We start from the raw sequence: 12722 nt of genomic DNA on the forward strand, positions 1-12722 counted from the left end.
AGACTGAGGATATTATTCTCTTTCTAGGCTTAATTGGTAGATTAGATTTTATTGTTTACGATTTTTGTTTATAGACAGAGATGAAGTTTCACCGTCTTCTTTTACAAATGGATAGTGGTACATCCGGGGTTACTGTAAGAACAAGGAATTTCTTATTCTTAGAAGTTACTTATCTGATGGTTTACAATTAGCAAAAACTTATGTCAATCAAGATCATTCTAATGTCATTTTAGTTAAATCTAAAGTTCAATGAAACAAAATGTCTCTAATCTGTGAACAAAATAATCAACAAATACTTTATAATATGTGTATTGTTGTACATTAATGTACTAACTTTTTATTTTTCATATTTTTTGTAAAGAAATCTATAAGTTCAAAAAGGAGAAAAATTAAAATATGTCCAATCCAGAAGATAAATCTATGAAATATAATGGCTTGGATACCGACCCTTTACAAAGATTACCTTCCTTCAAAGCACCTCGCGATCTCACACTTGGAGCGAATAAACCAAACAAAAAAGTATTTACTCCGAATTTAAATGTAACGAGGAATAAAAATAAAGGGTGAGTAGTTACTAAAATTTCTGAAAACATGATAACATTTTGTCAATTTTCCATTTTTATGAATGAAAAACACAATGCCGATAACAAAACCTTAAAATTTGTAGGCCTACTTTAAATATATCAAGAGATCCCAAGAAAGACGACAAAGGGCGAAGAGATCGTAAAAATGATCGGAAAAATTTTAGGAACGGTCCTAATATAATAAAGTCAGGAGGGGTGTTCTCAGAAGGTAATATTCTATTAATATAAAGAACTAACATTTGTGTATTTATGATTATTAAATTATCTTTGAAACTACTAACCTGATTCTTAAAGTTGTCAAAATATAACATGAATTAGTTGTGGAAAATACTTTATAATGATTATGTTAATTATGTTTTGTTTTATTTATTTATTATTTATTTAACTCTTTGTTGCACCAGAAACAAAAAAAAAATACAATTACAATTAAATAACTCAAGAGAAATACAGTAACATAAATACAGATTGAAATATATGCATAAAGGTACAAGAGGCAGTCTTATCGCTAGGGCAATCTCTTACAGATAATCTTTAATTTTTATATAGGTAAAACTGAAGAGCATTTTATTGTGTAATTAAGATGATGTATATTTATAATAATAAGTTTGTGTGTTTCAAAGATAAACATTATATTTGTTTATCTAACTATTTTAACTCTGGTTTAGGTAGCCATTGGGGCTGATGCAGAGGTGCCACATGGTTAAATTTATGTCTTAACCTAATATTTAAATATGACACTTTATTCAAATTACCCTTTTATTGACTATCATAGACTAAAATTATAATAATTTAGACTTAAATCTATTAGAAAATTAGTTCATATTGTTTTTTACAATAAAGACTTTGATGTGATATCAAATTTTATTTTAGATAGGTTTAAAGTAACTGAAATTCTGATGTGCGATCAGAATCAATTCTAATGTCTATTTAGTAGATATCATAAGTATAATGGCACATTATTAAAAAAGTTATTAGAAGCTAAACATTGAATGTAAACAACTATGCACAACACTGAACACTTAGTCCTAGTTAAATGTAGAAATTTAATTTTCTAATTTTTTTTGCAACTTAGAATGGCAAACAAGCTAATGGCACACCTGATGGAAAGTGGTAACCGTTACCTATAGACATGAGCAGTAACATGGACATAACAGAGTATACTGTTTCGCCCATGATACCCCACATGCGTTGCCATTCCTGAGGACTCAGGTGTTATTCCTCTGTACACAGTAAATTCACTGCCATATCCCACCCTTCAAACCGAAACACAGCCATGCAAACATAGTCATTCAAACACAGCAATGCAAACACAGCCATGCAAACACAGTCATGCAAATAGAACTGCTTCACGGTAGAAACATTAATGGGCCAGAGGGCCCAAGCAAAAGACTTGTACAAAGTCTCTCTTTTTTAGATTGAGCTCTTTTCACTAATTTAAAATACATCAACATATCTACCAGATATAAATAAAATAATTTATTCTATTCTGTTTATTCTACTTCAACATAACATTCCATGACTTTTTAATGTACTTATTTAAGTTTTAGATAGCATGAGCTATCATGTCTACCCAGTGTTTGTTTGGTTGACCTCACTTCCTTTTCTTTCTCGTATCTATTCCACTATTTTCTCCAGTGTAGTAGTAGTGTCCATCTACTCAGTCTATCATGGAGTCATGTGCACTGTAAAGGTTCTTATATGAACATTACAATGTAACATTTGTTATGACTAGGTTTGGGCAGTTCTGAGAGGCACTATAACCGCACATCATATGGCAGGGAGTCGGAGCCTGCTGCTGCATTACAGAAACCCACCATAAGGGTGAAGGATGTCATTAAAGTATGTATGAAAAGTATTTATTAACTTTATAAATTAAAATTTTATTTGTAAAATATGATTATAGAAAAATTTAACCAGTTAAAACTGTACTGTATATGTAAACTTGTATTTCAAAGTTTTTTTTTCTGTTCATATGACATGGTACAGAGTGCATCCGCCAAAAGCAAAGTTTGAGAAAGTGCATTTTACTTAAGGGAGTAGTTCAAAATATTTATTTTTGGTTAACTTTCAACTACAATGTTTTCTGTACAGTATAAATTTTTTAAACATGAATTCAAGTAAGTATGTTTGTGGATAACAAATCTTTTTGATACTGATGTAATATAGAAAGAAAGAAAGAAAACATTTATTGGCAACAAGGAAAAGTTACATAAATTACCTACATTACATAAATAATATACCTTTAAATGTTTTTTGTGCTAACATTTTCAAACTGGTTTAATAAAAAAAAGGTGGGTAATTGCATTTAGCTTAAATGCAAATTACCTTAAAAGAATTAATTTTAATATTTGTCTTCATGTTCTTGTGCAGAAGTTTTTTTTAAATGAATGTATGAATTATTTATATATTACTCATGTAAAATGTTTTTCTCAAATAAAAATTATAGTATTAATAACTGTAATTGGCTAAAATACAAAATACATATTACAATTTTTTGTTTTATATTTATTTAATTTTATTTACCTTTTTTTTTTTTTAGATTGATAAAGAATTAGAAGAGCAGAAGATAAAGTCAGTGGTGGGGGATAGTAATTACGATGATGACTCGAGTGTGGACTTCAAACGAGTCATTGAGAAAGATGCACCGGTCAAACTACCTATGGGTGATGGAGGTATTCATAGCTATTTATTTTATTGGTGATATGTTTTAATTCTAAATACTCATCAATTTCGTATCGTTTAAGATTAAGAAGTATAGGGAGTGGTGTGTCTAGAGTTAACTAAAATGTATCTTAGGGGGCATCCATTAATTACGTGAGTTCTTTTTCGATCAGTTTAGACTCCTCCCCCCCCCCCCCCCCCTAGGTGAGATTTAGTGAGATTTGCCTTGACCTCCCCTCCCCTTACGTGAGATTGACGCAAAAAATATTTCAACCTTAATTTATATTTATTATTCGGGAAAATAATAAATCGTTGAGGTATACTATAATTAATTTATTTAAATTAAATAAAATTCAAAGTAAAAACATAAAAACACTTTCTTTTAAATTTTTACTCAATCCATGGAGACTCGTGTATTTTTTCAATCGAAATAATTGAACACATATCATCTGGGATTTCTAGTAGTGCAGGAAGACAATCACTGGAAACGTCTACGTTTATCTTTAATATTTTAGTAATATCTTTAATATTTTATATTTTTTGAAGTTGACGTGAGATTTTTGATTATCCCCCCCCCCCCCCCCCGGTTTAAATGAGATTTGGTGAGAATTCATTAGACCCCCCCCCTATTCTGAGCTCACGTAATTAATGGATGCCCCCTTAATGTAAATAGGTAAGCATTTTTTTTAACTAATTTAATTTTAAGTACAGAATAAAGAATCTTTTATACAGGTACTGAAAACTTTTCATTCTTGTTTGATAAAAATATTAATTAATTTTTTGTTCTTTATTGTACACAAAAAGACATTTTATTAGAGTAATAATTAAATAATATAATGCACAAGGGAATTTATCTCTAAAAGAGATTTCTTCCAGCATACCCAATATAAGATAAACTTACAGTTTATTCATAGTTACAGGCATACATGTGTACCAATTGACTCAAATGTTATAGTTAAATATAAATAAATAAAAAACTGATATCACTTATCTGTAGTTTGGAAAAATACTACAAAGTCAGTTTCTCATATTATAGGCTGGTTGCAAAACCAGACGAAGTCAACTGTGAAGGTAAAACAGGAGGTGGCGATCAAGAGCGAGCCTGGAGACGATGTAGACTGCGCCAGTAAGATGCATCAATTTACTGTCCATCTTGATTACACTGAGTCGACAATGTAGTTTGAATTTATCAACATTATTTCAAACTGTATCCTTCCAATACAAACTTACTATAAAGTTTTTTTTTTATACAACTTAGAATGGTAAACAAGCTGACGGCCCACCTGATGGAAAGTGGTAACCGTCGCTTATAGACATGAGCAGTACCATGGACATAACAGAGTATACTGTTTCGCCCATGATACCCTCAATGCGTTGCCATTCCTGAGGACTCAGATGTTATTCCTCTGTACCCTGTATATTCACGCCATATCCCACCCTTCAAACCGAAACACAGCCATGCAAACACAACTGCCTCACGGTTGAATTCAGCACGATGAATTCCAGGGAGGGACCACGTGGCGGTTGACCTGACCTGACATATTACTAGCAATACGACTGCTTGTCCGCGTGAATAACGACCCAAGTCATCTACCAGCTAGCAATATACCCTGTCAGGTCGACTTCCACGTGGTCTCTCCTGGAAACAATTTTGCTGAATGCCAGGTGTATTCATCACGATGGGCTAATTGCCTTACCTGCCTTTTCATTCTCATCTGTCATCTATCACTAGTGTTCCGCCAGCGTATACATACCGTTAACACAGGCGGAGTTACCATTCCATTGTCATCTTTTAAAAAAAAAACTATAGCATTAAAATGTTACCATTCCATTATCATCTTACAAAAAAAAACTAATAGATTTATATCGTGCATCTCACCTTATTTAATTGTAATAAAGTTACAAATCGTATGTCGACTCAGTACTGCTCAAGTGGACTTTACAGTTGCGCAGTTCCCGAGGTGCCGTGCAGATTATTCTGCCCGGTCGGTCGGAGCAGCTACATCAGAACCAGATAACTTGGCGCAATCAGATGGGAGGGGTTTCTAAAAAAATAACAATTTTATATTTTAATATGTGCTTTATAATTATAAGGCCCAAGAATGGCAACACTTTTTTACTCTTTGTCTTTGGTATTGTTTTTTCTTTTATTTTATTTTTAATAAAATCTAAAATGGCCTCTCCCATCAGTGTTGCTCCAAGAACATTTTTTACAGAAATTTCGATGCATTTATTGTGTGGTCGAAATATCTTATATGGCTTAATGTTATTTTTTTTTATAAATATTTTTTTATAAATATTAATTATTATAATAGCTTATAGCTTTCGTTATTGAATATCTCCCATTCATTGTTAACCGCTGTCGCTGTTCTTATATCTATCCAGACCCCCTAAACAAATGGTAAACGACTCTATCGATTGATACGTTTTCGTTACCACATACATGAAGTAAAACGAGACTATAATATCCGGCGTGTTTTATTTTTTGTAACCAACAAAAAACGTATTGTCGATAGATTCGTTTGCAACTTGTCTATGGGTTCATATAGATAGAATATTATAGTAATTGATAGCTAAATGGGATTTCATTTAGGTTGTTAAGTTTTAATTTATTAGCTTTTGCTACTAAAATCAATGCAATACACTGCCTCTAAACGTCATTTCAAGGTAAAACATACACTAGTTTTTAATTTTGGAACACAACTGTGAAAATTGTATCCAATTTGGTGCAGTACTTTTTGCATAATGCCCATATAAACAGAAAAACGGACGGACAGAACTTATTTTTCTGCTCTTATACACACGTACACAGGGATTTCAGAAATAGGAAAACCAGGGAAATAGATCACTTGTATAGTACGCATCAAGATGGAACATAACCAGTTTTTAAGTTTCACCAATACAACCATAAAAGTCGCATCTAATTTGATGCACATACAGACAGACAGACAAAGTTTCTAAAAATATTGTTTTAAATTCTATTGCTCTTATTAAAAATCCTCAAAAATATAATAATATAAATATAATATTTTTTTCTCAATTATCTCTTCGATACAATGTCTTGTTACAATTTTATTAGTGAGATATCTGTTTATTTGTTTGTTTATTTACATAGCAAGTATTTTGCGGGATAGACAGAGAGAGCCGTGTCAGAGGCCTATATTAGGGTGTCCCAAGATAGAGGGACAATTTTTTTTGCTAAATCAAGTGCGCGTACCCTCTATTTTTATTCCGTTTGACCTTATTGACTCAAACAATAAATATTATTACGACTGGACAGTGATAACCCGTACCGACTTGACGCCAAACTTTTGACGTGATTTGTTCTGACTCTGACTATATGAAGAATTAAGAATTTAGTTTTTATTTCTTAATTAAAACTCCATTACAACCGAATAGCATATTATTTACTCATTTACATTAATAAATAATGTTATTGTTCAAATTTTCTTTTGAACATTTGTTTTTTTTTCAGTCAGGACAAATTTTCCAGTGTTCATGTACGCAACGTTACAAATATTGTTTTTGTTCCTCCTCAACTGTGATTAATCCATGAGTTTTGTATCAACTTAAACACCCTTTCGTCTACATCGTTTCGTGCTGAATCTTTCTAGCTTCTTGGAACGAAATACTATTTGATCACAAAGTAGAACATTCATGTCTTCAATTTTAAAGTGATTGAACAAGGACTTTTACTGAAATGAAATCGGGGATGTTTTTTTTCTGAAACAAAATAAGAGTACTTTTAGTAGAAAAATGTACTTTTACAGAAAACGTAGGTAAAAACTTCTATAACTATTCATGTCAATGTTCTTTAACACGTTGAGCGCCATGTCAGCCATCGGTGGCTGACACTAGACTTTCCGTTTAGGCCGCGTCAGCCATCGGTGTCTGACAGCGTGTAACATGAGAACTATAAAATTTTACACTATTTTACGGAATTACAGAAAACAAAACAGACTTGGTGCGTAACGTGTTCAATGAATGCCTATAGAAATCACGTTCCAAACGTAAACTACCTTCTACTACGATAGGAAACACCAGCTCCTGCAGTACCAGCGCTTCGAAGCGGCGCGCGTGGCCTGAACGGGATTGCTGTAGAAATACGCGTGGCGCTCAACGTGTTAATAAACGTACCATACAATGAACCGCAAAGTTCTTCTTTTGATGGGATGTATCGTTTTTCTTAAGTTATTTCTTCTTTGGTTAAATTATAATCAACCATTTTAACTTTAGTTTGTCCACCTTATCGTCAGACAGTGATAATATAGAAACTTCGTCAGTTAAATACCACAAACGCTGAGTTATCTTCTGCAAGGCTGCTTTTGAGAGCATTTTTTCAGTTTTCTCGTAAGACTTCGTTGATTTCAAAAAGCACAAATCTTGGTAAGCTGCTTTTATTGCTGAAGTCCATTGGCGCCGTGGTTTAATGTTGGATGTTACAATGAACAAGCAAACGTCAAACAATGCAGCCTTGTCTTTGCATGTGATCTTGCACCGAGCACTAAGTAACGCTATTTTCAGGGAATCAATTGTTCTCGCTATCCATCAAGCTTGGTGCATGGCACCTGATCAGATCTTAAATTATTTCTCCATATCTCCACCTAAAAATATCTGCAAAGTTCTATTAACTCTCTATAATTATCTCTGATTATTTCTTTTGTCAGCTCAGTTCGGTAAAACTCTAGCAAGTTGGCAATTTCGGAGTCAGTCAGGTGCTATGTAAGTTTTTCTCTATAATTCTGTATTTTAACTTTTTAAAGAGTGAAATATTAGAGCTTGTAGTTACTTGGCTAATTTTTGCTCCAAATACACCTTTTAAAACCAATTCATAAAGGTGGACAAGCAAAAATAAGCGGTTCAGTTATTGTTAGTACATAGGCACCGTTAATACGACCTGTATTTGAAGCAGTAGAATTATAATAAAGAAATGCAACTTTATCTTCTAAATTCCAGTCTACAATCGCGTTCCAAACTGTCTGCGCTTGTTCACATCCTGTGGATCTTTCTAATCTTGGCACAGCAATAAGTTGTTCTTTGTTTTCATAAGAAATAACTATAGGAAAACATTCTTCTTTTGATTTACAAGCATTTAATACAGGCAAAAGCTTGCCGTCCCAAAGAACAGTCACAACTTCTGGTCAACCATGAATGAAATAAATTTTAATGACTTCAGGGCGCTCTTTCCGTTTTTCTGTGTGAATTCTTTAGATAGAAGGTTTATTTATCGGACAATCATCAATATTATATCCAAGTGCTTGATCCTATCCAAATATATGAACAATAGGTGTTGACGCCTATCCAGCGCTACTACTAATTTTGGAGTAATGAAATCTTTCCGCAGAGGTGTTTTGTTGGGTTGCGTTTTCTCGACAAGATTCGGTACGTCTAAATCATCTCTTGTAAATCTAAGTTTTCATTAGATTGACAAGATCAGACGTCTTGTAATGGTACATAAGATGATGTTCAAAGAGTCGGCTCAGACAAATATTTTGTACGTTGTTTTTCTTCTTCAATAGTTCTGAGGCGCGCTCTTTCCTCTCTAACAGTTAATTTTTCATCCACTCCTGCTAAGTGGTCAGGTCGGCCTGGCTCTTTTTGACCCTGTAAAAACATTTTATCCTCATTTATTTTTAATTGAAGAGCATCGGCGTGTGCAATATCAAACAAATTTATCTAAATTATTTACAAAGTCTTGACGGCGCTGCTTAAATAGGTATTGTGTTTCTTTGCAAGTCCCTCCAAATTCGATATAAGTTTACAAGTTTCTTCACACAATTAGGCAAAGATTTAGTAGGAATACGCGCCTTTTCCCAATTCGAATAGTGTGATGCGGGGTCTCATTGACAGTTTAATTCACTTTACGGATATTCTAAAATAAAACTGCTAGAACTTGTCCATTAGAATTAGGTTTTGAACCAGTTTTACATCACATCTCAAAAATATACCCCTATTTAGTACTGCGTAATTTCACTGGTCTGTCACTGATTAAAAACAATGCATGTTCTACATATCGACATGTTAGGTCGCGTCATCCTTAGAGAGCAAGTATTGACATGTATCAATGTAAGTCGACACGGGTTATTGTGGTCCCGCTTTCTTAAAATCTTATTTATAATTGTTTTGACTTGAAAGTAAAAAAATTAGAGGGTATGCGTAAAATATATGTTAATAATAGGGTGGGGCGAAAAAACTATACAATTAGGAATTTTACAAAGAATTTTAAATTTCCAGTGGCTATCGAAGACAAAAAACCATTTGTAGATATAAAGCAGGAGGTATTCGAAAATACAGACGTGGTGAATTTACTGAAGAGTGATCAGCCAACGCTTATATTGCTACAGGTATTGGCAATATCACTTTGTTTTACTGAACTAGGTGTGATCTTGTGGAAGTCAGCGTGATCTAGAATCTGCCGAACGGGATTTGGCAGTGAATTTACAGAGTACAGAGACATAACACCTGGGTTCTCAGGAATTGCAACGCATAGAGGGTATTTTGGGCGAAACAGTACACTCTGTTATGTACATGGTACTGTTCTTATCTATAGGCGACGATCACCGCTAAGTTGCATACAAAAATCCCAGGTACGTGGACAAAGTGTGACAATATCACATACAGGTATACCATTTAGATAGATAGATAGATAATTTATTTACATTACTTACAGCACACAAATTACAATAAAAAAAAAACATACACGTAATACACAGCAAAAGAGACAAAAGAATAAAAAAGCACAAATAAAAAAAAATACAAAAACAAAATATATAATCTAACAATCTCCTTTGTTACCATTCTTTCATGCGTGTGCCATAGTAACACAAAATGGTCACAGCTCAATTTATTGCTTTGCCCTTAAAAGAGCAAAACACTGATATTCTGCTGTGGCCAAGAGTCAGTCGCGAAATTTAATTTCTCAGTCATTTAATCAAATCAGTCATTTAATTTCTGTCTCTAAAAAGAGAGACTCCTCGTGTAAGCAAGTTCAGAATAGATCCGATGCATTTTAATTGATATGTTCGGTATATGTATTGAATCGCATTGTATCGTGTAATTTTTATAAAATGAAGGTAGTTTCACATTGTTATTAGTTGATGTTTGATAAATTACGCACGTTAACAGAAGATACGAGTATTAAGTGCATGTTCATAGTTTTAAATTTCTCCTTTAAGTGATTTATGTATAAATCTTTAGAGAAATAAATGTCTTAAAACCAGTTATATTCCAGTTGCCAGATACCTTGCCAGGGCGGGGAGGTAGCATGGAAGATGATGCGCCGCGACGGAAGCAGACAGATCAGCCGTCTACTTCCACGGGGGAGAGCAAAGAGGAAAAACCGGTATATAATAAATATACCGGTATAGTTATTACCGGTATATTCATTTATAGAATTACCAACACTAGTGGATTAGGGCTAACTGTTCTTACATTTAAATGCAATAATAATAAAAATATCTGGTATCTATATCAAGCCAAGCAATAAATAAGAGGTTCGACTCTCGGTTGAGACAATTAAGCTTAAGTGTTTCCCTAAAATAGCTCACTGCTGGGCAGGTATTCTGGTTTTTTTAATGGGTGATAATGAAATGGTAACCCCGCCCGCGCTAACGGTATACGCTGGCAGGTAACGGTATACCAGTGAGGGATGATGGGTGACGATGAAAGCAGGTCAGTTAGCCCATCGTGATGAATTCCACGAGAATTACCCACCATGGTTTCCAGGGGGAACCGCGTGGAGGTCGACCTGATAGGGTGTAGTGCTAGCAATGGGTCAGTTAGACCCCCCATTACTAGCAATCCCTTTCCCCCCTCGGTATTCTGGTTGGACCACCAGGGTTTTCTTATTTATTTTAAGACCAAGAAATTAGTGTGATATTATCAAGCAAGATAAAAGATTAAAAAAAAAAATAGAATGTACGTATGTAGTAGTATGTACGCTTGTCTTATTACCTAATTATAAATTCTTTATTATTGCATTCTAGCAGACGGAATCGGAAAAGGTAATTAATATAGATACCATAGACTTTTATGTTAGGTGTCATGTCATATAGGGAGGTCAAAGATATGGCTTGGAATAGAATGCATGAATTAGTTCCACCGACAAAAGGAAATACTAATAAAAAAAAGTCAATATATATTTATAGTATATTTTTCAAATATTTTTAAATACACAATCGGGGCTGAACGCGTTGAAAAAGCTTTTACAGTTATATAGTCCCTACCATGCACTTGTACAGTATATGTTATTTTCTATAGTAAACAATATTAGGCTTTATTACGAACGGACTAAAAGTTATGTCAAAGATTTTCTTCTGTCTACTTTCTTGTTGCCTTAAAAACGTGATAAAATCAAGCCAACTGTTTGAGGGTACTCATGTCTCTTGTCTATGCCCCTATTTCACTGAGCATTGTTGTATTGAAGGGGATCCTATCACAGTCTCCATTAAATTTTGGTATATTACCAATGGCATCAATTCCGAAGCGCTATTTCTCTAAACCTATTGCTCATGTGTATAGCCGACGGTTACCACTTTCCATCAGGTGAGCCGTCAGCTTGTTTACTATTCTAAGTTGCATGGAAAAAACACCAGAGGGAGACTTTGTACAAAAATCGATTGCTTGGGTACCTCTGTCCCATTCGTGTTTCAACCGTGAAGCAGTTGTGTTTGCATAGCTGTGTTTCGGTTTGAAGGGTGGGATATGGCGTAAAATTACTAGGTACAGAGGAATAACACCTGAGTCCTCAGGAATGGCAACGCATGGGGGGTATCATGGGCGAAACAGTATACTCTATTATGTCCATGGTACTGCTCATGTTTATAGGCGACGGTTACCACTTTCCATCAGGTGGGCCGTCGCTCGTTTACTATTTTAAGTTGTATGGAAAAACTATTTTTAAAATTAAACTTTCAATTCGATATCACACAAATTGACACAATTGGTTAGAATATTACCAGGTAATGTCTGAAATTATTAATTTAGAATAGAATAGAATAGAATAGAAATCATTTATTCAAATAAACTTACATTGAAGCACTTTTGAAAAGTCATTACATTTTTTTTAATTTACCGCTCGTTCGGAAAGCTGTCTCATCACAAGAAGAACGAGCAAGAAACTTGCGTGATGCTCTTTTAAATAATTTTATTATTATTTTACATTTTTAAGTTTAATTGTGTGAATACAAACCACCAATTAGCACTAATTCAATTAAATACTCAAAAAGAAAAAAAAATTGAATACATAACCAACTGGTTAAACAATTAATAAGAGGAAATCAGTCATAGTGATTAGAGCAGACCAGTCCCTACAAGCAGCACCCGTTCACGAGTATGACGGATGAGCCAGCCATCACTGCGCTCGACCATATTTTAGGGAGCCCAATGACCCGGCCCACCACGCCGCCACAAGTCTGGACATTTTAGTGAGCATGACTACTCAAAACACTAGACCACGTCAAAGCTACTCACAATTGC

The 12722-nt window shown here is 33.9% G+C and overlaps 1 protein-coding gene across 4 annotated transcripts; it reads left to right on the plus strand.

The window, feature by feature from the left end:
- Positions 1 to 228: 228 nt before the first annotated feature.
- On the plus strand, positions 229 to 12065 carry LOC113522270 (DNA-directed RNA polymerase III subunit RPC4). 4 transcript variants are annotated; one of them, XM_052896414.1, is made up of 7 exons: positions 229 to 563; positions 668 to 792; positions 2317 to 2423; positions 3124 to 3256; positions 4282 to 4371; positions 9480 to 9589; positions 10466 to 10736. In XM_052896414.1, the coding sequence occupies exons 1-7, from the start codon at positions 397 to 399 to the stop codon at positions 10610 to 10612; spliced, it is 879 nt and encodes a 292-aa protein (XP_052752374.1). In that variant the 5' UTR covers positions 229 to 396; the 3' UTR covers positions 10613 to 10736. The 4 variants fall into 4 exon arrangements, with proteins under 4 accessions (XP_052752374.1, XP_052752372.1, XP_052752375.1 ...); XM_052896412.1 differs by having other exon boundaries at positions 230 to 563; positions 10477 to 12065; XM_052896415.1 differs by lacking the exon at positions 4282 to 4371 and having other exon boundaries at positions 230 to 563; positions 10466 to 10735.
- Positions 12066 to 12722: the final 657 nt, after the last annotated feature.

Source organism: Galleria mellonella, unplaced genomic scaffold (assembly GCF_026898425.1).
Source record: "Galleria mellonella isolate WM207_F2 unplaced genomic scaffold, CSIRO_AGI_GalMel_v1 utg32260, whole genome shotgun sequence".
In the NCBI taxonomy this organism is placed as follows: domain Eukaryota; kingdom Metazoa; phylum Arthropoda; class Insecta; order Lepidoptera; family Pyralidae; genus Galleria; species Galleria mellonella.